We start from the raw sequence: 27254 nt of genomic DNA, 5'->3' as shown, positions 1-27254 counted from the left end.
TCAATTATGTGGATGGTTTTCCTAATGTTGAACCAACCTTGCATTCCTGGTATAAATCCCACCTGATCATGGTGGATGATCTTCTTAATTACTTGCTGGAGTCTCTTTGCTAGTATTCTATTTAAGATTTTTGCGTCTATGTTCATTAGGGAGATTGGTCTGTAGTTTTCTTTCTCTGTTTTTGATCTCTCTGGCTTTAGAATCAGTACCATATTTGTGTCATAAAAGGAATTTGGTAGGACTCCTTCTTTGCCAATTACATTTTAATCTGGTTCTGGCAGCCCTCTGAAGTGTAGGGAGCCACTGGCTGCATATTGACACCTCTGGCCTAGAGCACTGAGGGATCAAGTGATTTTCCCAGGTCCTCCTGGTGCTGGGTGTCAGAGGCTGGATGCAGGTGCCTCTTTCCACTGTGCCATGCTGCTCTTGCACAGTCTGTAACATCTGGTCTGCCTCCTCAAGTCCTCAGAAGTTAACTTCATCAGGGTCACATGGTCAGGACATCAGAGGTAGAACTTGAACTCAGATTTTCCAGACTCTCAAACCAGCTATCTACTGTGCCACACTGGTTCCTGATATGTAAAGTAATGGAAATCAAGACAAATCACTTTACAGGCGAATCACTAAATTGCAAGCTTAAGAGCCAATATTGAGCTTTCAAGAAAGGAAATACTTTTGTCAGGGTAGCTTCAAGGTTGTTTCAAGAACTTGTCCCTGATTTTAGGTCTTGAATGGAATCCTTTACTTTTCAATTGCTCATTTTTGGAGTTAAAATCATTGTATATTCATTTAAAGGACTGTTTTTCATTTATTTATTTTTTATGAAAACCCTTATTTTCCATCTTGGATTCGATACTAAGTATTGGTTCCAAAACAAAAGAGTGGCAAGGGCTAGGAAAGTGAGTTTAAGTGACTTGCCTAGTCACACAACTAGGAAATATCTGAGGCCGGAATTGAACCTCTCATCTCTAGGCCTGGCTTCCCCAAGCAGCTCGGAGGTCAGTCTGTACAAATCTTCAAACCTCTCGGGCAAGGAATCAGTCATTCGGGCCTTCCGCTTTTTCTTTTTCTTCGTGCCACTTTCGGGGATAGGAAGGGGCTGGCTGCTGCCCATCTCTAGAGTTTCTTTCTGCTCGGTGAAAATGGAGACCAAGTGAAATCGTTTCTAAACCGAACGTGAAATCGGCAGGACGGTGCTTTTCTTGGGCAGCTTTGGGGGTGCTCTCCTCTCATTGGTCTTCGTAATTCACCTGAAAAGTGCAGCGAGTGTTCAGTCCCCCAATCTGGCGGCACCTCACCACCTCTGGCATCTCCGCCTTCCTTCTGGTAGCCCGCTCGGTTCTGTCTAGGTCTCTCCAGGCTGGGTCACCGATCAGCTGGGAACCAAAACATCTAGCAAGCCAAGTCATACGAAACCTATCTTCTGAAGAAAAGAAAAGAAAATGAATTGCACAAGATTGATTTTTATATTAAGCAGTCTATCGCTGCTTATTTGGTCTTTTATGCAGGGAATGTGTGCATTTTGGCTGGTAAAAGTACCAAACATGATACAACAATTAATTGAAATCTACGACTATTATAAATGGTTTTCATTCACTTTAGCTGAATGCATATGCTTCATTCCAACAGCAGTGGCAATTGTTCTGGCTCTGTGGCATTTTTTGGCAATTTTAAAAGCGGTCCTGACTCATCTGTTAACTGTTATAAGGCATCTGATTCAAAACAAGAAAATGATAACAAGGAACTAGTTGAGAACATAAAACTACTGTTCCAAGTGTTGAGGCGATTACGTGAAGGGAATGAACTCGATAAGCATACCATCTTACAACTTGAAATCGTAGAATCAAAATTTTTTGGGAAAAAGGAAACAGAGAAAGATCAACCAATACAGAATGCAGTGGTCTCTGTCCTACCAATAGTAGACAGGACTATTGTGCAACCTGGAGAGGGGGTGGTGCATGTCAAAACATACAAGGCATTCACTCCTAGTGATAATGGAGGTTTTAAAACGCCGTTTTCCCAAATTCTACAAAAAAACCTTACAAAAGTCTAAAAGAATTAAAGCGGGTGTTCACATTTTTTAACCCTAGTTTCGACGATGTCGAATTTCTTTTGGGGGAATTTTACACTCCCTCGGAAAAGGAAAAATTCCTGACTGAAACTAGGACGAACCCAAATTTAGAATCATGGCCGTTAGTACATCAAGATCTAGATTTCACTCAACACGCCAACATGAGATACTTGTTAAGATGCAAGGCTGATCTTATCGAAGCAATGAGAAATTTTGCAAAAAGGCCAAATGCATGGCAAAAATTTGAAAACCTGAGGCAAGGGGAAGAAGAGCACCCGAGCAGTTTTCTAGACAGAGTTATTGAAGCTGCTGAAACGATATTAGGACTTAGAAATACTCATTCCCAGGATATGATCGATCATATAAGGAGACAATTTGTAAAGGGAACCTCAATCCCGATACAAAATTACTTCAGGCAAAGTTGTCCACAGTGGGAATCATTACCACTGGAGGATATTAGGAATCATGCAGCATATATACATGATTCCAAACAGAAAGAAGTGAGAATGGCTAGGCAATCTGACAATGAGAAAGATGAGATCATAGCAGACTTGAAGAGGCAATTGAAAAAGTCGAGACGGGAGAAAGAAATCGAAGAGGTGAAGAATTTTGCACTTCAAACGAGTAGAAACCAGTTTAGACAACCTGCCAACAGCACCCCAAAATCAAAATCAGCACCCCGATGCTACTTGTGTGGGAAGATCAGGCACGTGATTCATTTTTGTAGATATAAGCAACAAATTGATTTTTCAAAACCCAGTAATCAAAGAGATAATAGAAAAACATTTTATAATTCAAAGTGGGCTAGAAATAATGAATCAAATAGATATAATCAAGAAAAACATACAGATACTTGCTGCAATCACACATGCAAAAAGTACAAACACCTTCGTTAGATGATATGGAGAGATATATACAAATGGGCACGAAACCGAAAAAAATCATTATGAATAGAGATTTCTAATTTAAAACCTATCAATCAGTGTAATTTGGGTGTGGCAGTCTAAGAGAATTGAGGGAAGCAAAATGAGAAATCGAGGCAAAATAGAAAAGGTGTCTAAAGTAATCTACACAGAGGATACACATAGGTCTGTGGTAGATAATGAGCAATGGGAAGACATAATGCAAATGCTATCAAGCTATCCACTGAGCCATCTAAGTGTTCCCATTTACTATTATTTTTAAACTATATACATATAAGTAATGCAGATATGTTCTATAGAAAAAAAAACTAGCAAAATTGTCTTAGATTTTTCTTGGCATTTTCCTGAGATTTTCTAAAACTCATTCTCTTGCTGCAGCAATCCAGGTACCCTGGACCCTTCTAGTCAAACAAATTTGCTGAGTGAAAAAATCCAAGACTTCCTTGTTGAGAACAAAGTGCAAACCTTTTACCAACAAGAGCTGGAAGCTGTGGAGTCTTTGATGGCTCTGGTCACTCAGCCTGTTGTTGACAATTCCTGCTCTGAACAGGTGGGTACCTCCTAAAGAATGCTGTGAGCCATACCCACAAACTAGTGATGGGTGTGTGTATCTGTCTGTCTGTCTGTGTCTGTGTGTTGCAGTGCTCCTGCAGGGACTGGGCTCACTCACCAAATTGCAAGGAGGGAGGAGAACCAGCTGGGTGGCGTTGTGGGGCCTCTTTCTGCCTCAGCAAAGTCTGAGATGAGGACCAACTAGTTTTTCGTCTGATTCCAGTTGGCTTATTCTGTGTGGGCAGGGAGAAAAGCTAACGATTTTCTAAGGTGCCTGCTATTAAAGTAATTAGATGCCCATTGAAATGGACTCTTAATCCCAGTAGATTCCAAGTAAGGCAAAATGGAATAGAGTGTGTAGTTATCAGTCTGATAGTAATAATAATAGCTTAGATTTTTATATGGCACTTTGCAATTTACAGACTACTTTCCTCATCACAAACCTATGATGTACTTTGATGGATCTCTTAATTTAATCAGTGTGGATATTCCCTGCACTAGTACTGCCTTCATTCCCTCTTGGCCTTGGTCTTGATTTTCTGGACTTCAAAGTCATGCCCCCCCTCTTAAAAATCCCTCTTTACTGCCTTTAGTGCTCTTTTCTGTGTCATCTTTCCTCATTCAGATGTCAGTTCCTTGAGGGCAGGAATTCTCTTTTTGCTTGTATTTGTACCCCAGTACTACTTTTCTGGTTGTACATCTTAAATAACCCTAACTTTGCTTCTCCTATACAATTCCACCTGATGTGTTGCAGCACTCTGAGCCCTCTGTGTTCCCTCCCTCACAGTAACCCTATGAAGTGTAGGGGATTATCTTCATTTTACAGATGAGGAAACTGAGGTTCAGAGAAATCTCTGCTAGAAAACTACTTGGGTCTGAAGTTAATTATTGTGTCCCTCTATTGGGGGTTTTCCCCTTTTCTCTTGGATCAGTTTAGTTGGTACACCTACTCTGGCACTTGTTACATATTTCTTCCCTTCTTGCTTTCTACATTCTGGCCAAACTAGATTGTCAGCTGTTCCCCGAGTCCTGTGTTCAGGCTCCTGCCTCTGTAACTTGGTACAGCTATCTCAAATGCCTGGCTCACATGCCTTCCTCACTGCCACTTCTGGACAGTACACAGTCTCTTCCTTGGGTCAAATTTGGTCTTGTGCTACTTCCCAAGGAGGGGCCTGTCATTCTTGATTCCACCAGTAGTTAATGCTTTCTCTCCCATCTCCTCAAATTATTGCATGTGTGTGCATGCGTGTGCATAGGGGAATGTTTGGGTGGGTGTGTATCTGTTTACAAACTAGAACTCTTAGTACTATAGCAGTTCCTTGAGTTGGGACAAGTTTTTCATTTCATCTTTGTTTCCCCTTGCCCTAAGTGCCTCACGTGCAGTAGGTACTTGCTAAATTAATTTTCTGTAGATAATTAGATTATACATATGCATTTCCTACCTTCAAATAGAGCCTCATATCTACTGCAGAATTTTTCCATTGTACAAGGTTTTCTTTAATTTCCTTTGTGTCTCTAAGAAGAATTCCATTTTTCTTGCCATTTGTGGAATTTTTGTTTGTTTTCAGCACTTCTGTGGGATTTTTTGAAGGGATGGAGAAGTGCTTGCTCCCTGGTACCTTCTCATCCTGTCATCCTGGAAGCCTCAGAACACTGAACAACTGAATTAAATCATTACAAGGAGGCTTGATTGACTTCCCAGAACTTCTGGTGCCTAGAACAGAAGATGGAACACTTGAAAAGTGAATTTTTGTAGCCAGAAGGGGAATATGAAGATCATATCCTCCAGATGAAATTAGCTTTTTTCTAAGAGCTACAATCAGACTCAATTTTTATGTTTTGAAACCCAGGGGACTCTTTTCTCCCACAGGATCTGTAGGGAGATCTGAGTTGATGTCTTTAAAGCTATACTTTGCCCTGTGTCTGCCCATTGCAGTGTGCTCTAGTGGAAATTTGGCATTCGAAGTAGATCCTCTTTGTCTTTAGAAAACAGTTTTTCAATCATTCATGAATTGTCCCCTCATATTACTCCAGTTAGAGAGACCAATGTGATTAAATTCTGCTTAATGAGTCCCTGAAAAATAAAGCCACTGGTTGGTGGTGAAGTCTAATGTAACCCTAGATCTCCCCCTCTTTTCTTTTACAGCACAAAGGGGAGCTTTCCACAAAGACTTAGTGACAGCCTAGAGTTTAGAGGCAAAGGAAGGAGGAGAGCCTCATTCCTAGCAAACTCACTGTAGATAGCACAGCTCACAAAGTGGTTGTTTCTTATTTTTCATTTAAAAATAATAATATACATTTTTAAAGTTTAATACCAAGCACAAATAAAATCAACTGAATTTGCTTAGTTGACTGTTCACATTTTAATTAGTTTTAAAAACCATTCTTTGCCATGTGGAAGAATATTCAATTTATTTGAGAATGAGAACTTTTAATGTTTGGGGATACTAGACTCAGTTGTTGAACTGGACTAATGGGCACAGAGCAAGGGTTGTCCCCCTCATGTAATGGCAGCTTTTTCTTGTAGGATTGTTTTCTGAGTCCCACACCTCATCCACTGGCCTTTCTCTTCTTGTCCAGGACAGGAATGCAGCTGTTGTACTCACTGGAAAGCTGCTGATGCTTTGGACTCTGGGCTGTTTATAATCAGGACAGACAAATATGTGTTTAGGTCATGCAAGGCTAGGTTGGAGCGGAAACACTGTTAATGTTTACAAAAATCTTTTCTGTCAGGGCCCCCATGAGCATGGTTCAAATTGTTTTTTAAAAAATTTCTTTCTGGAGACAGCTAGGTAGCACAATAGAGTGCCAGGCCTGGAATTGAGAGGACCTGGGTTTAAGGTTGACCTTGTACACTGCCTAGCTGTGTGACTCTGGGCAAGTCACTTAATCCCAACTACTTAACCCTTACCACTTTTCTGCCTTAGAATTGACACCTAGTATCAGAAGGTTAGGGCATATATATATACATATATACATACACACACACACTTAGGAATCATAGTTTATATACTGTCTGTAATAGTAGTAATATTATTAATAATATTATATGAATTGATAATAATTAATAATAATATGATGCTTTAAAGCCCACAGAGCACTTAATGTCAGTATTACACTTAATTATTACTCCTATTTTTCGAAGAAACTAAGGTCTAAACAAGTTAATTTGACCACCCGTGATCATTTAGCTAATAAATGTCAGAGGCAGAATTTGAATCTAGGATTTCCTGACTCCAGTCCTATACGCAGTAGGCCCCGTTGCCTGGTGTACATCATCTAGCTTTCTAAGAGGTACCAAGTAGTTATTGTATTACCAATTCTGATCAGGAGATTTCAGCCTCAGTTACTGATATGTGTTGTCGATAGAATTCATAGTCTTAAAGGGAACTTTTGTCAAGGGTTACTGAATTAGTACTGTGTAGAATTTTGGTGACCACCATAAAAGACATGATTCTTTCGGTTCATTGTGATCTTTCTGAGTAAGAGGGATCTGTGAAGATGAAGGAAAGGCTTGCTACAAACTCCCACTGAATGATAGGACTTGTGACCAGGAACACTGAACTCTGAGCCATGTCACTGGGACAGCACCAGATTGTTCTTTCCTGCCTGAAAACACAGCCTCTAAACAGGCTGGAGACAGAATGTGCCAGTGCATCAGTTCACTCATAGAGGAGTTCTAGGCTAAGTCAGCCTCGTACAAGTTGCTGCTTCGGGACCCCCATCATGTTTATTAGCTACAGAAATCCCCCGCAGGGTGGAGTTTCTTTCATCTGCTCTCTGGGCTGGGTGCACTTGGGGTGGCGTTTGGTGACCTTTCAGAAATCTTCCTTCCCGCCCTTCCTTTGCAGCTCTGTCCGAGCTGCCTTGCAGGCCACACCTACAAAAGTTTCTTCATTCTTTTCCTTGACCCTAGAAGCCTTGGCCTGAAACTGAACTGATTTAGGAGGGCACTTCTTCGGGAGTTTGTCCTGTTAATATTAAAAATTGGTTGGAGTCTTGAGAGACAGTTCCTTTGCCAGCAGCTTTTCCTGTTGTTGAAAAAAACTGGGTATCATCGTCTGAATGACCAGAAGGAAATGGCTCTTCTTAATTGGAATATGGGAGGGGCCCAGAGCTCTCTGATTTGACTGTGTGGCTCATAGCTGAGTTACATGAAGAAACACCCAGGCCACAGGAATACAAAATGGGGTCTTTGGATGGCTCTCAAGATAAAATTGGAGAATGGTGGTTTTTACAAAACCTGAATCTGGGACTTTTTTTTAACCTTAACCTTCTTAGAATCGATACTGTATATTGGTTCCAAGGCAGAAGAGCAGGAGAACTAGGCAATGGGGGTTAAATGACTTGCCCGGGGTCACGTAGCTAAGAAGTCTCTAAGGCCAGATTTGAACCCAGAACCTTCTATCTTCAGACCTGACTTTCAGTCCACCAAGCCAATTAGCTGCCTCCCTGGGATTTTTTTAATGGGAGGGATTCCCAAGTAAGAAAATACCTACAGGAATGCATAGTGGCCTTCCTCTGTGACAGAGAGTCTTAGAGGGAAGTCCAAGGTACTAGTAGGTGAAATGACTTGTTCCTGGTTACACACACAGCCAAGACATGTTAGAAGCTTGTTTTGAACCCAGTTTTTCTCTAGAAGAAGAAGGAGAAGAAGTCATAACTGACATTTATGTGGTGATTTAAGATTTGCAAAACACTTCACAGGGGGCAACTGGGTTGCTCAGTGGATGGAGAGCCAGACCTAGAGCCTGGGAGGTCTTAGGTTCAAATATGACCTCAGACACTTCCTAATTGTGTGACCCTGGGCAAGTCACTTGACCTCCATTGCCTACCCTTTACCACTCTTCTGCCTTGGAGCCAATACACAGTATTGATTCCAAGATGGAAGGTAAGGGTTTAAAAAACAAAAAACACTTTATAGACAAGACACTGTCTGACTGCACCCTCATTACAGCCTGGGAGGTAGGTGCCCCATAGCACACATAGAAGACTCTGAAAAGGGAAGCATGTGTCTGTGTTCTGAGATAGAGTTTGAATCCATGTCTCTCCTGGTTTCAGGTCTATTTCCCTGTTCTGCCACACTGTTCCTTGGCTGAACTGAAGAGATATTGAAAAACAGGGTAAAGAGCAGAGATATTAAAGGGGAAATGGGAAATATGGACCACTTTCTGCCAGGCTCTTCTCATTCTCTTTCCTGTCCTCCTTCACTCACTGGGCCCTGCCCCTGGCCACCTTCCTGCCCATAGCACTCTCCCAGCCTTGGATAGGATCCTCTACAGCTCTGGACCCATCCATTCCTCAGTGGAAGCATTGCCGGCATTGGCAAGATACGTGTCCAATTTGCTGGGACCCTTGGGAGGATGAGTTCATGTAGCCACCGCAGCTTATGGTAAATGGCCACAGCTCATGACTATGAGATATGTAGCCTGTGCAGGAACCGCTCTGTAAGGTTCACAAGATGCAGTCTTCACAACAGCTCCAGGAGATAGGTGATACAAGTATAGTCTCTTTATTTACAGATGAGGAATCTTAGATTTGGGGGAAATGAGGGGAGGAAGTCATAGTGCAAAGGAAAAGGAACATTAAGATCAGAGCAACTAGTTTTGAATCTATATCTTAATGACCTTGAGCAGGGCAATTAACCTCTGGGTTCAGTTTTTTCATCTTTAAAATGAAAGAGTCAGACTAAGTGACCTCCAAGGCCCTTTTCAGCTCAGAATTTATGATCCTGAAAGACCTTGATATAACAGAAAGAGTTCTGGAGTCAGAGACAGGGGATCTGGGTTCAAATCCTAGCTCTGCCACTTTTGACTTTGAGTTAAATTGTCTAACTTCTCCAGGCTTCAGTTTTCTCTGTAAAATGAGGGAAGAGTCTGACCAGATGACCTCTAAGGTCCCCTCTAGCTCTGGATCTCTCTGGATGGTATGATGAGAACTGGGAAATATAGCTAGTAAGTGTTAGAGATGAGACTAGTGTAAAGTCTTTATCATTGGCAAATAGGAATTAGCAGGAAGTGGTAGTAACTTGGGGTTTTTGCATGGTGATTGGCAAACAAAAGGTCTACTGCCAAGTTTCAGAGTATTATCTTGTCATGCACTTCTGGAAGAATGTCTTCCCTCCTTAAACACCACTCCTGCCAGCCTTCCTGGTTCAAGTTCCCCTATAGACAGGCACCATCATTTTTTGACTCTGTGTAGAAAAATGTCATCAGACCAATTCAGAAACCAGTTGGTTTAGGAGAGTTTCTCCTAGAACAACAAAATGGATTTTTCCTCTCAAGGTTTGTTTACTATTTGTTTTTCTGATTATTCTCTCTCCACAGGTGAATTTAGAAAGTGGTCCAACTTCCAAAGCAATTCACAACATATTTAAGGAAGCTATACGAATACTGTGGAAAAAGGGAATCGTCTTCCAGAAAACGGATGACCTGTATTGTGTAAGAGAGCTGCAACTCTCTCCTTGTACTAATACTTCAGCACCTAACCTTACCAGCCATCAACTGGGTCCTGACTTCTAGAGTACCCAGACTCGGGCCATACTAACATGGAATCCCTGTTTTGTCCCAGGTCTGATTCTCCTGGAGACAAAAGAAGTTTAGTCAGTTAAGCAGTGAATTCAGTAAAGGCTAAGCATCCCCTGTGTGCAAGGTTCTACTAATACAAGGACAAACATGAGACAGACCTTGTCTGAAAAGAGCTGGCATTCTACCAGGCATACACCATCTAAACAGATAAGTACACAGTGCAGTGGAAACAATGCTGGATTTTCTGGCAGAAAGCTTAAGTTTAATTCTTGCCTCTGCCACTTATTCCCAGCAACTGACCTTGGACAGTTTGCCTAATCTTTTTTACCCCTCAGTTTCTTCACCTGAAAAATGTGTCAGTTGAATCAGGTGATTTCTGATGTCCCTTCCAGCTCTAAATTTATGATCCTAAGGTAGTTTGAAGAGGGAAAGAGGACACTCAAAGGGATTAGGATAAGTCTTCCTCTAAGAAGTGTCCCCCGCCAATCAAAACCTTGAAGTTATGGAGGTGAGAAGGGAGGACATTCCATGAGCTGGGGTATGATCTTGGGAGGACATAAAGGACAGTTTGCTAGAAGTAGGGTGTGTAAAGAAGAATATCACTTCAGTCTATCAAGGTAAGGAAGCTCTCCAAGAGAAGAGGGCCCAGGACAAAGCTTTGGGGGACACCCAGAGGTAGCAAGTGGGATGATATTGACGATGGTCAGGAAAGGAGCCTGAGAGTGCAAACAGGTAGGAAGAGAGAAGCAGGAGAGAGCAGAGTGAGGAATACTAAGAGAGGAAATCATTTCTAAGAGGAGAAGGGGTAATTAATAGCATATGGTGCTATAGAGAGGTCAAGAAAGATGAGGATTTTAGAAAAGACTGTTTAATTTAGCAATTAGGAAACACTGATAGTATTGAGAGAGCAGTTCCTGTTGAGTGATGGTGTTGAAAGGCAGACTACAAGAGAGATAAGTGGGAGGTGAGACAGTGCTGGCAGTGAGTATAGGTAGTTGGGGTTTTTTTTCCCCTAGAAGTTTGGCTGTGAAAGAGAAGAGAGGGGATTTTATCTCTGATTGCAAGGCTCAATTAAAGGTTTCTTTAAGGATATGGATGACCTGGGCATGTTTGTAGGCAACAGAGAAGCAGCCAGCACATAAAAAATTGAAAATGAAAGACAGGGGGAATGATTAAAGGATCAAACTCCTCGAGGAGACAGAGAATATGGGATCAAAGCACAAACAGAGTTTTTGGTCTTGCCAAGGGAAAAAACCCTCTGGAGCAAAACAGAAACTAGAGGATGATGTGAAGGGTTTTTATGGTGTGGGGTCAGGGAAAAGTGGTAGCTCATGACAGCTGACCTAGATATTCTCATTTAGGTAGAAGGCAAAGACCTCTTCTGGGGAATAATTCCTAAAGGTCATTCTTTTTTCATAGGAAATTTGCCAGGTGCTAATTTCTTTTAGTGATTCCTGAATTTAAAGAGATTTTTAAAAAGAATCATTTTAAGTAGCTTACTTTGAAAATTTGAACATAGCATCATAGATTTAGAGCTGTCTCCAAAATCAGATGGTCTGTCCACTGCACTGTGCTTGCTGCCTGGTACATTATGTAACAGAATGTACTACGACCTCTGAAAGGAAAGGATCTTTTCCTAACATGGAGGGTGTGGGGGGGTAAATGCTCCTAGTTGCTTCAAACCTCCTCCTTCTGTTTTGATAATTAAGAAGCTGACCCTTTTTTTTTTTTTAAGTCTTTAATCAGTAGTAGCCCCTTGTGGAGTCTTCAGTAGACAGAGGCTCCTGTGGTCATCCTTATTTTGTTGATATTCTTTGAACTCTGCAGCTGTTCGGAAGTAGCTCTTCCTTGTGAGAAATGGCAAAGTGGGTAATTTGTGCCGGAGTCAGGGTGTGGCTGGGCTGGTGCCACTTCTCCCTCTGAATCATTGATGGGATTCGAGCTCATTTCCTATAGGCGGCATCATCCTCATTTCTGACTCTGTTCCTGCTATGACTTCTCTTAAGCTCTTGGAGCTTAAGATTTGAAGGTTTTTAGCTTGTGGTTTTATTCCAGAAGTCTTTGGGCTATTCTGTAAGTTTCATTCAATCCAGGCCACCTTTCATGACTGCTGGTTCATTTCAGCAGTCCTTATTTAGTGTCTGCTGAGTACCTTGCTAGGCAGCAAGATTGCAAAAACAAAAACAACCAGTCTTTGAAGAATTTACATTCTGCTGTCACTTAATTTTGCTATTATTTTATTTTAATGTAATTTGTTTTCTATAACAGACAATCAACAGGAAATTATTAAAGACGTTATGTGCCAAGAACTGTGGCTGAACTCTGGGAATACAAAGAAAAAGGGAAAACAACTCCTTTACTGAAGGATCTTACATTCTCATAGGGGAGACCACTTTTTCATTCAGGGTAGATGTTAGGTAGCCTTATTAGAGACATGATAGTTTAATGACTAGAAGGTCAACCTTGAAGTCGGGAAGAAATGAATTCAGACTTCTGACATGTATTGGCTCTGTCATCATGGCAAAAAAATTTGGTGAGCATTCTTAATGGTCCAGACAACACCTAGATGTTAAGTTATTAAACAATTTCCTTTCTCTACTGGTGGAAGTAGTTTATACACCAGGAATTCCCAGTACTATTAAAGTCAAGACTGAACAATAAATAGATGCATTTTCTATGCTATTATAATTAATGATGCACTTAACAAATTGCTTATTGAACTGAATGATCATAGGGTAATAATAACTTTATGAAATGGAAAAGCATTTATTAAGCACTTACTGCATATGAAATATAGAATCCCTGTTCATGAGGAATTCACATTCTAACTGGGGTAGACAACAAATAAAAGAAAGATTCATGTTCATGTTCAGCTCATGAGAGACAGAAAGGCCAGATAGCACTTAAGTTATAAAAGTAGCAGGCAGATGACAAGGCCTTGGGGACCCTGGGGATGGCAGTAATGGCAGGGCATGTTATTCCCACCAAGAGGAGAATAGGTTCGGGGGATAGAATGGCATGGGGCTCTGGCATATCTCCAGCAGAGGTCAGGATGTAGGCTTTTGGCTTTTAGCAGATAGTGGTTATCCTACAAGGATTGTGGTGAGATGAAAGTTAGAGAAGGCCTTGGTTAGGTAGCTGGGACAGTCTCCCAGATGGATGAAGAGGCAGAGAAGGTGAGTAATTCCCAAAGGGTTCCCAGCCAAGAAGTATTGGCTGGGCCTGAGACCCAGATCCCCTGCAGGGCTCTTTCCACTGTGCTGGCTTGTCTCTGAGCAAAAACCTGAAGTGACATCTGCTTTCCCAACTAATGATAACATAGTCAATATGATGTATGTCCAGATACGAGCCATTTAGTTGATGTTCACGTGTTATTTGAGCCAAATCTGTAGAGAATCCTCTTCCATGCAGGGGTTCAAGGGATGGCTTGGTATAGGGGAGTGCTGAAATTCCTTCTAACTGTACATTTAGGACTTGCTTGATTTGTGGGCTTACTTTATGGTCTTTCCCATTGGGACTCTTTTGTTTCCTTGGTATTTTGTTAGCCATCTTTCTTCTTCTTACCAAAAGCAAAAGATTTTGTAGTCTAGAAGAAATAGCCCTAACCTGGGAGAGTCAGTCCACATGCATTTATGAAGTGCCTACTAGGGGGCCAGGTTCTGGGCTAGGGATACCAAGAAAAGCAAAACCCAGTCCTTGTCCTTGAGGAGCTGACTGTCTAAAGAGGAGACAACATGCAATCAACTATGTACAAACAATAGATTTACAGGATAAATTGAAGAAAGCCAATAAAGGAAAGGCACTAGCATCAGTGGGAATTGGGAAGGGACTCCTGTACAAGGTGGGATTTTAGCTGGAGCTTAAAAGAAGCCTTAGTTAAAGGTGAGGAGGGAGGTACCAGATGTGAGAAATAGCCAGTGAAGTAGCTTTTTCCAGAAACGAACCAAGAGGCCAAAGTTTCTGGACTGCAGTGTATGTGGAAGGAGGGGAGTAAGGTATAAGAAGATAGGAAAGATCAGAGGGGACCAATTTAGGAAGGGCTTTGAACCTCAGAGTACTGGATCTTGGAGGTGATAAGGAGTAACAGAAATTTATTGAATAGGGATAGAGGGAGCTGAAAGTTACACTCTGTCACTTTGACAGCTAAGCGAAAGATGAACTGGAGCCCCTTCTAGCTCTGACTCTCTGAGTTTTAGGCAAGAGAAGTCAGTTCTAATCCCAGCCCTGTTACTAATTATGCGACCCTGACACTTCTCTAGTCTGATTTCCTCTATAAATTGTCTCCTCTTACCTCAAATAAATACGTTAAGGCCAAATATGAAAATGAGTGAAAACTTTCATCAGCTGCTCATAAAAAAAGTTGCCATATAGATAGATTTTGTTAACTATGTAGTACAAGTTTCATATATATATATATATGTACATACACACACACATATCATTATGTTATGGTGAGCCCAATTGTTCAAGTAAGTCATAGGGCTAGAAGTGATTTGGGAATATGGTTAGTATTCAAAGCATGTTGTCAACATTGGAAGGATAATGGAATTCCTTTGGAATCTATTCTAAATATTAATTTAGAGGTTTAGATATCACAGCTCAAATATTAAGCTTTCCCCTTCACTACATTCCTCTTTAGGTGACCAGTCAAGATAAGGAACTGCACAAAAAAATCCTCAGAATCATTCAGGATGATTGCCAGAAACCAAAGCGTAAGTTGTACAAATAGATCTTTGATGACATCAAAAGGGAACGTTCCCCATCAATGGATATATATGTGTGTGTGTGTGTGTGTGTATATATATATATAAAGGAGCAGAAGACAATGTGGTGTAGCAGCAAGGAGGTATGAGCTCTAGTTTCAGCTTTACACTACCAAGCTGTATGATCACGAGACCGTCTCTTGATTTCTCTCTACCTCCACTTTTTCAGTCTAAGATGGCAGTGGATTAGATAGAGTAGGTAACATCTATAACCTTAATGGGCTTATATTTTACAAGTAAATGGTAGGGGAGAAGTGGGAAGAGAATAGCTCTAAGGTCCCTTTCAGCTCTCATCTGTGGCCCTTTTAACACTGACTTGATGGGAAGCTGTGTGGTATCATAGAATGGATGTGGAGACAGAGGACCAGGGTTCAAATCCTGGTTCTGTGCCACTCTGAACAAATTGCTTTACCTCTTTGGGCCTTGGTGTCCTATTAGTATGTAAAATGAGGGGTGGGTGGGAGTGAGGGGATGGGGATTAGACTTAGATGGCCCCTGAGGTCTCTTTCAGCTCTTGATTTAAGATGCCTTGAACTCCAAAGGCTTTTTGATTCCTAGTTCTGTCATTATTCCCCATATTCCCCATTTCTTTTGTCTCTGGAGCTAAGGCTAAGTTCCCCATATATAAATTTTGAAATAAATGAAACTAGACTGGAACTTATTAACACACTAAATATGATTCTTAGCAAGGAACAGCCAACTTGAAGGGCCATCTAAGTCTAATCTCTATCCCTTCCCCTTCCCATTTTCTATAATAATTACCAAAGTAGTTAAGCAGTTTGCTCAAGGTTGCACAGATAATCAATGGCAGAGGCAGGATCTGAATCCTGATCCTCTATCTCCAAATCTAGTACTCATTCCACTGTACCACAATGCTTCTCATCAAAGACTGGAAGGCGAATTGGCTTGAAAGTCATTGACTTTCATAGAGTTAGGTCAGCCTCTAGTGGTTAAAGTCTCAAATTGTAGTGTAGGCAGACGGCCTTTGCTCTCGGAATTACCAGAAGTTTTAGTTACTTACTTTTAAATCCTTGCCTTGAACGGGCCATCTTAAATGGTCATTTCACAAACCACTTAAATGTGTCCTTATTGTGGGAGGCTGCCTTGTATTCTTGAAAGCTGCTCTACACAAGTGGGTGCACAAGGCTTGGCAGCTTCTACCAAACAGAAAACTTCTGACAGAGCAGCCTAGAGCAGAGACTTATTGACCATTAGATGCTGGAATGTTTTTGAAGCCATGGCAACCCATGAAACAGACAGAAACACCCAACAATTCTTGGTATAGATTTTTTGTGGGGGAGGGATGCAATCTCTCCAATGGGGGTGGGGAGGGCAGTATTTCACATGCGATCTTTCCCTTAAATCAGACCTGTAGAGAGGTACTTAGGAGACATTTCATGCCACTATTTTGGAAGGGAAGAATTATTCTGTTAGCACCGAGTACCTACTGTGTGCAAATTCTACTCAAAATGTTGATGGGGAGGAAATGATTTGTCTTAGAAGAATGACTTGGTATAAGGCTCCTTGGTGACAGAGGCTCATTTCCCTCTTGGCTTTCAGTCATCTTTGAAAACTTCACCTCCCGTACCTTACATCCACCCATGCCTGACTCAGAGGGGAGGAGCATGGAGATTTAGCCTAGTCTTTCCAGTGCCCAGCCCTGTTTAGCTTTGAAGAGCCCATGAGATCACAGTGCGGGCAGGCAGGCAGGATGATTGTACTTTAAAGGGAGCTCAAAGGGACCTGTTAGTGCAGGGCTTTCTGATGTCTTGTTTTTCTTCTTATTCTCTTATGAATTCACAGCCATAGGCATCAGGCTTGTTTAAGTTAAAAAGAAAATATTTACCCTCCTTTTGAGGTTATTTTTGGAACTTTGAATGGGATGATTTAATCATAGACAAGAACAATGGCCAGACTATCAGCATGAGACAAATTTCCCTGGAGATTAAGAGGTATATGGTTCTATGTTCAAAAGAGCTGACATACGGCCACCAGCTACTTAGCTGGATCTACAATAAGACCATAATTGATTGAAATTAGCTAAAAGCCTAAGGAAGCAAGTGAAAGAAATTCATATTTCACTTCTCACAAAAACCAAACAACCTTTTGTTACCTGAAGGATAGCATTTGGGGGGCATTTCTCACTTGGCAGGGCAGCTCCTACAGATTTGTGTCATGCTGAATAAATTCTGCCAATCACATGGTAAATATGAGTTGTTATTAAGCCATCACTGAATTGACTGAAACTAATAAACTCTTTAGAAGCTGGATTCGGTGGTGTAGCAAACTGATACAACCTGTTAAAACAATAATGAACTCCTCCCTCAACAAGAAAATTTTTAAGCCTTTATGAGTAACTATATTAGGAGCTGATGCTGCATCATCTTATGTTCAAGAAATAGTGATCCATTGTGTTTTATTTTCTCTGGCTAACCCATCGAAGGATTTGAAACAATGCTCTTCAATGAGTCTCTTGGCAAGGGCTTGCTTAGAACATAGTTATTTTCATGGATTACTAGAAATGTGAAGCACCTCAGAATAATGAATACAGAAAGCCAGCTTCCATATCAAAAAGAGTAGGCTTAAATTCCATCCCTGACATCTGTTGTCTGTATTGTATAACCCCGGACCAATCATTTAAGCTCTCTGTGCCCTAGGCAACTCTAAATTGGAAAACAGGTACAGATCTACATTGTATGGAGAATTTCTTCTCAAGGAATTCTAGACTATCTTTAGGATGTAATCCAGCAGTGGGATGGCTGGGTAAAGTCGGTTTTATGGCTCTTATACTGCCAGCCAATTCTTCAAAATATTTACCAGACTATAATCTCATCAATAATGTATTAACAGTGCCCATTTCCCTTCTGTGATCAGTCCTTTGTGATGGCTCATGAAGAGAAGTAAAAGACTAAGGTCAGGACTAGCACTGTTCTTAGTCAATCAACAGGCATCAGGAAGGGTATCATCTTCAAAATGAAAATGGAATTTATTGGAGAAAAATACGTTTTGATATAGAATGTAAGATCCTTGAAAGGAGTCATTTCTATTTTTATCTATATAGCTCCAGTTGGTGCTTAATAAATGTTTGCTGAATTGAAAAAAGAGTTCCCGTTTCCCCAAAGAAGAAACTATACAAAGCAGATCTATACAAGACTAATGGGAATAACTTCAGAGGGAAGGTACTAGCATTAAATGGAACCAGAAAGGCTTCTTTCAGTAAGCGGCAGACTGAGCCTTGAAGGAAATCATAGAAGTTAGGAGGAAGAACATTCTGGGCACAGGGGTTAGCCAGTGACAAGGGAGAGAGTTGGGAGAGGGAGTGTCTTGTTTGAGGCACAGCAGAAGCCAATGTCACTTCCATAGTGTGTGGAAGGGGCAGTAAAGTATAATAAGTCTGAGATGCGGTCCCTTTTTAATTCTTTCTCTCCAGTTCCTTCAATGGAACAAATTAGAGTTTTGAGTCTTCTCACTGGTTGACTCCCCAAGCTGGGAGTACTGAAAAATTTTCTCCCTTCCTGGAACTCGGAGTTCTTTGTGACCTCTTGGTTCAGTCATAGATGGCATTTACAGAAATTGGTACAGACAAGTACATGCCTAGGAGATGGGAGATAATAACTTTGTATGGGAAGCTCCCAACAGTGAGGAAGTTTGAACAAAATCTTGCCTAAAACCAGGGATGCTTGTGTGACTGTTATTTGTACACCTATCTTGTTGCTCTTGACTGCTTGTCCTTTGAAGATCAGCATCATACTTTATCAATCGCTAGCCTGCACAGGGGCCTGTACGTATTAAGTTCTAAATACTTGGGTATCAATGAAAACATGATGCTTTGTATTAATTAAACATGTCTTTGATTGCACATGTAAAATCTACCACAGATTGCTTACTGGGCGAGGGGAGTGGGAAAGAGGGAGAGAATTTGGAACTCAAATTTTTTTAAAAAGTGAATGTTAAATGATTGTTTTTACTCGTGATTGGGGGGAAAATAAACATTATTTTTAAAAATTACATTCAATAAAGGGTCCTGGGGAAAATGTTTTATATTAAACTTTTAAAGAATTATTGCTAGAGTTGTTCCAAGATCCTCTTTCTATTACCAGAGAAGATAGTTCATAGCATTTGGAAAATAATAGTTTCTATAATAATAAGAACTAACTTTATAGATGTATTTTAAAATTTGATAATATATATAATACGTTTGACATATGTATCACTTCATTTGAGCCTCACAAAGGCCCGGTGTGTTAGTTAAAATCACCTGGGGTTCTATTTGGAAGGATTGAACCTTCAATATAGTGTTTGACAAACTTCTGTGGACCTGTGGGGGTCCTTAAAACTACATTTCCCGTGGTCCAACGGGTTTCATGGGTTTCCTGTTTTGGATGACGTATTAAAGGTGAGGGACTGTTTTAAGTAGGGGGTAGTGACTTGGAACTTCCTGTTTAGTTACCTGAGCTCGAGGAGAGAGGAAGGTAAATGGCTGAGGTGAGGTTGGAATAGTTTTTCTTACAGGCGCGTGGTCAGTTTATCTCTATCAGCATGGCTTTTATTAAAATACTATTCTTCCTCTTGATCTCGGCCCTCATCATTTTTAATCATAACACCGGTGAATTAGCAATTCAGATATAACCTTCATTTTATAAATGACTAAACTGAGGTTTAGAAAGGGTAAATACTTGAATAAATTCACATAATTAATAACTATATAAAGTTAGATTTGAATGCAGGTTTTTCTCCTACACCTGCTATATTAATTGAGAATCAAATAGATAGCTTTTTGCCTCTGGGAAGAAAATAATTTAGGATAAGATCTCTAGGAGAGGCAGCTAGGTGGTAGAGTGGATAGAGCACCAAGCCTGGAGTTGACATGACCTGGGTTCAAATGTGGCCTCAGACACTTACTTCCTAGCTATATGACCCCAGGCAAGTCACTTAACACCATTTGCCTAGCCCTTGCCTTCTCTTTTACAGTTGTTACTAAGACAAGTAAAGGTTTTAAAACAAACCCCAAAAAAAGATCTCTAGGAGAGTTTATTTTGTACTTTTTCCTGGGGAAAGCAGGCTAAAGTTTAGAGAATATGAACCAAACAACAGTGTGCCTGGGAGGTTAAATTGAAGAGTTTAGTTGATGTGATAATGAGAGGACTAAATAGGTTTGGTGATCCAAGTTAAATATTTTTATCACTTTTGGACTAGTTCTCAAAATTATGTACTGTCTAAAAAGTATAGTAAATGTTTTAAAATAATAGGTCATAAATAATAGATTAAAAACCTGTAGCATAGTGCCTTGAATACAGTAGGTACTTAATAAATGTTTGTTAATTTGAATTAAATAACAGCTTTTTCCAACATTATATCTCTAGTATTTTCTACTTTTTCCTCAAAAAAAATCTTGATTCACCAAGTGCTAAAATAGCACAAAATTAGATAGACCATATCACTAATCTTTTAAAAATTTAATTTCTTTTTTTAGAACAAAAATCTGTGATGTCATGTTTTTCTTTTGCATTTCTACTTCCATAGTTCTTTCTCTCAGTGTGGTTAGCATTCTTTCCCATAAGTCCTTCAGGAGTGTCCTGGCTTGTTAATGAACAAAAATCTATTTTTTTCTTTTTTCTTTTCCCTTTTTTCCTTCCCACCCTGTCTACCTCCAATTGAAAAAAAAAAAAAAGAAAAAGAAAAGAAAGAAAAACGAAAAAGAAAACCCTCCTAACAGCAAATAAGCACAGTCAAGCAAAATACATTTCTGCCTTGGCCATGTCCAGAAAAGTTGTCTTAAACACTACCCTGAGTTCGTCCACATCTGATAGGCAGTAGATGGCACCATGCTTGTTAGCCCTCAGAAATCACAGCTGGTCATTGTGTTTCTCAGACTCTCCAAGACTTTGAGAATTGTTTGGTGTTTTGATGTGTTTGTTATTGTATAAGTTGTTCTGGTTTTTCTCACTTCATTTCGCATCTGTTCCTATAGGTTTCTCTGTAGCTGTCCCTTTTGTCATTTCTTATGACTCAATAGTATTCCATTAAATTCCTAGACTGTAATTTATCCCACTGTTCCTCATATCTGTAATCTTGTAACAATTCAAATTAACATTCATTAAACATCTGCTGCATGCGAGTCACAAAGCGTAGAGTGCAGCAGGGGCTAAGGAGAGAGCCAGAGAGAGTGCTTGGAGAGAGAGTGAGAAGGGCATAAACAGCTGCAGCCAAGAGGATCTGGGAAGGCCGCATGGTAGGTAGGGCTGGTACTTGAGGGGAGAAAAGGATTTGGGCAGGGAGGTAGAGGAGTGAGTAGGAATCGGAATGGGGGGGGAAGGGGACCCACATATCAGAGTAGAAATAGCAGAATATCAGGGAACAGGCAGTAATCCAGTATGGCCAGAACATCAACTACCAGAAAGAGAGGAAGGTGAAATATCTGGAAAGGTACGTTGGAGCTAGGTTGTGAGGGCCTTAAATATCCCAAGAAAGAATTTGCATTTTATCCTGTAGATAGTAGGGAAGGCCCTGAGAGTTTTTGACCTGAGGAGAGATCTGGTCAGACCTGTGCAGAGGAACAATGTGAACAGGAGCAGGCCATTAATAATGGAGAGCTGACCTCTTTGGAGCTAGCGAGCTGTATCATGAGATCTATCTACATTTGGTTCTAATCTGTCAAACAGAATTCGATGTTTTAGATCTTAAATCAGCAGGGCGCAAGAAAGAATTTCAGATAAGCCACTCCATGAGAAAGTACCTGGGAAAAGGTAAAGGGTTATGATTACTCTCTATTATTTTCTATACTCTAAAGCCCAGGATTCACAGGGAGTGGACACCAGAGACCCAGCCTCCAAAGCTGGGCCTCCTCCCCTAAGAGGCCATGCAGAGGTGAACCTCAGGGAAGAGCCCATTCTAATCATGGAATACATGGAACAGAGATTGTCTGTTGGTCCCTTGGAAGGGCATGCGTTTCCCTGGCATTAAAATGTCTTGTTGCACTGACTTTCCAAAGACTAATTGAGGAGTCACTATCTACTATAATGGCATGATGTCAAACTTAAAGGAAAGTACTTTGCTGACTCCCTCAGGATAAATAGGGGAAGTGCTTTTGCAAACCCCAAAGCATTTATATAAATTGAACCTTCTTTTGATGATGGTGAGAATGATGAGAATGATTTCAGAAGAAAAAGACTGGGTCCCTAGCTTACATAGCTGAGGAATGCAATGGCAGGCACCTCTGAAGAAATCCTTTGCAACCATAGAGGCCCTTTGTAAAGGGTTGGCTGGGTGAGGAGACACCACAGGAAGCACCCTGAAGGTTCTATTCCCCTCCCAAATACTATCATTCTTGTTCTGGAACCCAGCTGTACCCATTACTCAGATCCAGTTGCACAAACCCACTACTCTTTATCAACAACTAGATGTTTCCTATTTACTGAAGATTCTCCTCTCAAGTTATTTTACTGAAACTATCTCCTTGATTCACTTGAGGAAACGGGGTCACATATTCTCCTCCAAGGCACTTTCTTCCCTCGGGTCTTCATCTGTAAGTCATGATTCTTGGGGAACACCACAGTGACACAGGAATCTACCAATTCATCACAGCTGTCAGATAGTTTTGTCCTCGAGATTGGGGTAGGAGAATAGGAAAGATGTTGCTTTTAGTTGGGGGCAAACAATTTAGTTTGGGAGCAAACAATACTTTGCTAGTCCATTTTTGTCATTCAGTGCCCTCTATTTTAGGCAGTTGCTCCTTAGACTTTCCTACACTGTACTACTTTCTTGAAGGAATCCTTGGGATCTCTCCCAATGGGGAATTAGGGATTTCTTAGTCTATATTTCCTGTAGCACTTAACACAGTGATGGGCATATAATAAGTGCTTCATTAGTGCAGTCAATATGACCCTAACCTATCTACAATCCAAACTTATTTCCCACTAACCTACTAAATGAAGCTCAAACTCCCAAAAGACCTGGTCTCTTCTCTTTTTCTGTCTTCATTCATTCCAGATTCCTTCCTTCGTGCCTTTGCTCAAACTGTACTGCCCTGGAATTTCCTCCCTTCCCTTCTACCTACCCATATCCTGTCCGACCTCAGAGAGACCAGCTCAAATCCTGCCTCTTCAATGAAGCGCCCCCCCCCCCCCCAAGGTCTCTCTAGGTCGTGATGATGGTGTTTTCTTTTGAATTTCTGCAACATTTGTTAATAGTATCACTTGTTGGGTATTTAATTATTTTAGTCTTTTGTCTGTATGTCATGTCCTTCCAATTAGAAATGAAGTTCTTTATATATTGCTCTGCTCCACAATACCAGGCACTTATAGCACTCTATAAGTGTTTGTTGAATGAATGATTTGAATGTTAATAGATTCAGCCAGAAGTTTAGTTTCCATTGTTAATGGGTCCTCAAAAAAAAAAGGGGGGGGGGTGAAAATGGTCAAACAAAATGGCCACTAGAGGGAAGCATTTCACAAATATTTCTCAGTCTAGGTCTGTGGTGTTAAAGATCTGGCCAGGAGGAGTGAACTCAGGATCATAGCTTTAAGAGTTTAAAGAGAGCTTATGAGGTAACTTAATCCAGCCCTTCCATTTTACAGATGACTTGGTTGAAGGTATAATTGGCATGCTGACCAGACTTGGATGGCCTAGAGTACTATATTCTATGTGGGCTATAGCGCAGTAGTTAACATTTATAGCTTGCATTGGTTTTGTAAAGTTTTTTACATAGATTATCTGATTTTATCTTCACGAGAGCCCTTTGCAGTTGGTGGGGCTATTTTTTTCCTTTTACAGATAAGGAAACCAAACCTGAGAGAAATGAAATGTCTGGCCCAGGGCCATATGGCTAATAAGTGTCTGAGGTAGGATTCCAGCTGGGATCTTCCCGTTTCCAAGTCAGGTATTCTAGAAACTACCCCCCCCCCCCCATTGCCTCTAGTAAGATGAAATTGTAATAGTGATCAATATAAAGCGCAAGGTGGGGGAGGCATGGCTAGATAGGCAGCATTTTGTCTGACAAAAGACGTTGGGGATTTTAGTGGCCTGTGAGCTAATGGGATCTTAGGCTGAATGGAGACAAGTGTCCGGAATAATGAGAGAAGTGACAGTTAAGCTTCTCCTAGTCTTCCTGGCTCCTGACAGTGGAGATGTGGTATGTAGTGATAACTAAGGATGGGTCCTTGTCATCAGAATTTGCTTTAGACAGGATACTGTGAGGTTGGAAGCATGTCAGACTGGGAACCTCTTCAGTCAAGATCACAGGTTAAGTCTCATTGTAGAAAGAACATTGGATATGGGGCCAGAGGACCTGTATTCAAATCCTAATTCAACTTGCTATGCTATAGCACAGCCTTTGACAATAAATTTCACCTCGCCAGTGCTCATTTTTCACCTGAAAAACTATAGAGGATTAGATTGGATGAGCTTTAAGATCCTCCTCTTTAACAAATACACTTAAGCAAGACCAACTATCAAAGTGAGGGCCTCTGGCAGTTTTACTGTCCTGTTAATCTCCCAACTCTACTAAAAGGAGAAAGTATTTGACAGTCTGTTCTCCAGGACCAAGATGGGTTATTGTAATTAATCAGAGATAGTTACCTTTAATTGATTTTGTTTATATTATTGTAAAGACAGCTTATACTTTTAGGGAAATAGCGTATATTAGAACGAGGATCAAAAGGTCTAAGTTCTAGTCTTGGCTTTGCTGTAACATGCTTTATGAGTTTGGATAGGTCCCTTCCTCTCTTAAACCTCACTTTCCCCATCTGTTAAATCAGGGGCCTAGGTCATATTTAAAGTTCCTCCTAGTTCTAAAATTCTAGGATTACATCAGAATGATTACAGGAAGAAAGAACATCATTAGGTTATAAACCAAAAGGAATTAAGAATTCTGAGTAGTGGGAGGGTTGGGTTGCTGAGTCACTTTTCTGTTTGAGAATTTTCTAAAGGTCCTGAGAACAGGTTCTTTGTATGAGAAGCTAAGGATGATGAGGATGAGGCTGAGGGGGTGGAGGGGGCCCTAATTCTTCTCATCTTTTTCAATGGGATTCAGTAAAAATCGTCCTGGGACAAGTCATTATCCTGCTTTTCTTTAATATTCTTTATTCTGTGGACTGTTGCATAAGAAGATAAAATAATTGCCTTTTAGAATTGAATAAGGATATTTGGATGTAAGCACCTATTCGTCAGACTCACTGGAAGAGTCCTGGCCTCACTCCCCTTAACGATTAGAACAGTGAGATGATTGACACTTCACCCCCTTCCCGTGCGATTTTGGTCTCCTCGGCCAAGTCTTCGTGTCTTGGAAGCTTCCTCAGTCAGTGTGTCGTGGAGATTATGAGTGTTTGCTATGGGAACAACTATTTAAAATGTTATTCTTGAACATTTTACAGGTCATTATTTCCAGGAGGTTGTGGGCACTGGTTTGGCCTGTGATTTGTCCTGGTTCCAGTACATTTTATTGAACGAGTCCTTCAGGATAGTTTGAGTTCTGAGTTTCTAGGGCAGGGACTTGCCATTGCCCAGCCCATGAAGGATAATCAGTCAATAATCACTCAGTGCCAGACACAGTGCTAAGCACTGAATAGTGAGTGTCTGACATTGGGCTCTAGCCACCAGGTAACATCTCACCAGGCATTTGGTTGGTGCCACATTTGTACTGTTTGCAGAGATATGCTGCATGGTTGCTGCTTTTGATATTATTCATGACATTTGTAATAGTGCCTTAATGCACATTTTCAGATTCGGTCCTCACAGTAATCCAGTGAAGCAAGTACTAACTGTCATTAATCCCATTTTACAGATGAGGAGCCTGAGTCTCAACAAAGTGGGATTTGCCTGTGATCACAGAGCTAGTCAATGTTAGAGGCAGGATTTGAACCCAGGTCTTCCTGATGTCACGTCTAATACTGCTCAGGCTGCTAGTCTGGGCTGCCACAAGCACAGTATGAGAGGGAAGAGCCTTTCTTGTGGAAGATCTGCAGGCATGTCCAGGCTCAGCAGTCTGTCTCTTTTCTTCTGACAGATTCTGAGAAGGGCTGCCATTTCCTTCACGTCTTGGCTTGTGCCCGCCTGCACCATGACCCCAACATGAGTGAGGCAGTGCTGCAGCAGGTTTTGGATCTCCTGGAGGACAAGAGTGAAATAGTCAGCACAATGGAACGATACTACACAGCATTCTGAGCGGAAGGAAGGAATTCATTCTGAAGCAAGATAGCCCCTTAGACGAGGGGAAGGTGATAACAATTGCCCCAGTAAGAAATCTGCTTTTGGAAGATATCATCTTAAGGCAGAGAAATGGTATTCCCTTATCACATTTAAAAACATTTAAATGCCTACAACTTTGAGAAAAAGTCACTTTATAATAAAATACAAAAGCAATTACTGTAGGGAAAATACAGTTTGATCCTAGGCTTTTCTCTTGATAGTTGTGAATACATAGACCTTTCAACAGTCCATATTGACCTTATAAATATCCATATAACTCTGTATGTTTCAAGCATTGCTTCTTGACCAGAAAACTAGAAGGAAATACTTAATGGATTGCTGAGCAGTCACCTCCGAACTCATGTTCCATTGCCTTGCTTAGCCAGGGACATTCCCAGCCGTGTTACCTTAGAGTACGATCAATTGATCCAGGAACTGAAAAACTCCAAAGGCAAACTTGCCCTGCTCTTGACTTCAAAGTACAATTCATAAAACATCCCAAGTTGGCAAGGATGGCAGCGGCTATTCTGATGCAAGATACTCCATCTTCAGCTTCTTACATTTTTACTGACTATCACCATTTTGCCTCTGCTTCCTCGATTCAGATTTTAAAAAAACAACCTCCTGTCAGAAGTCTCTCCCAATTCTAGTTCCTTCTTTCTCTTGATTATCTCCAATCCTGCAAATATCTTGTATGTTCATAGATCCTTACCATTAGACTGTAAGCTCCTTAAAAGCAAGGATTATCTCTTAGCTTTCTTTGCATCTCCCACACTTAGCATGGTGCTTGGCATTTAAATGTTTGTTTACTGACTGACTGACCCTCAACTGAAAAAGAATTGCCTCCTTAAGAACTCCCAGGAGGATTCCAGCTCTTCTCTTCCTGAGACAGCCCATTCTGGCTTTGGATAGTTCTAATTGCTTGAAGTTTTCTTGTTATTAAACCTAAGTTTGTTTCTTCAGTTCTTGCCCAGTGCTCAGAGGCCTGCCTTCTGAGACCAAGCCAAAAAGAGTTAATCCTTCTAAAAGAGACCTTCCCATATTTGATGACACCTCTCATGTACCCCTAAGTCGGGTGTTCTCCAGGCTAAACATCCTTATTCCCTTAGTCGGTCCTCGGTCCTTCACAATTATGGTTGTCTTCAACAGGGCCACTCTGTAGCTGGTCACTTTTAGGGAAAGGCTATATAGTCTACTCTTGGAATGGATGGCACTTGAAGTATCAAAGATGTGC

General features: G+C 40.9%; 1 protein-coding gene across 1 annotated transcript in view; it reads left to right on the top strand.

The window, feature by feature from the left end:
- Positions 1-26225, top strand: part of STN1 (STN1 subunit of CST complex) — a 69683-nt gene extending 43458 nt beyond the window's left edge. Inside the window, exons 6-9 of the mRNA XM_044662555.1 lie at positions 3373-3544; positions 9873-9986; positions 14713-14785; positions 25839-26225. Of these exons, the coding sequence (XP_044518490.1) occupies positions 3373-3544; positions 9873-9986; positions 14713-14785; positions 25839-25996 (517 nt within the window). The 3' untranslated portion in view covers positions 25997-26225. The remainder of the gene's footprint in view (positions 1-3372; positions 3545-9872; positions 9987-14712; positions 14786-25838) is intronic.
- Positions 26226-27254: the final 1029 nt, after the last annotated feature.

This window comes from Gracilinanus agilis, chromosome 2 (genome assembly GCF_016433145.1).
Source record: "Gracilinanus agilis isolate LMUSP501 chromosome 2, AgileGrace, whole genome shotgun sequence".
In the NCBI taxonomy this organism is placed as follows: domain Eukaryota; kingdom Metazoa; phylum Chordata; class Mammalia; order Didelphimorphia; family Didelphidae; genus Gracilinanus; species Gracilinanus agilis.
This window is presented reverse-complemented; position numbering and strand designations above follow the sequence as displayed.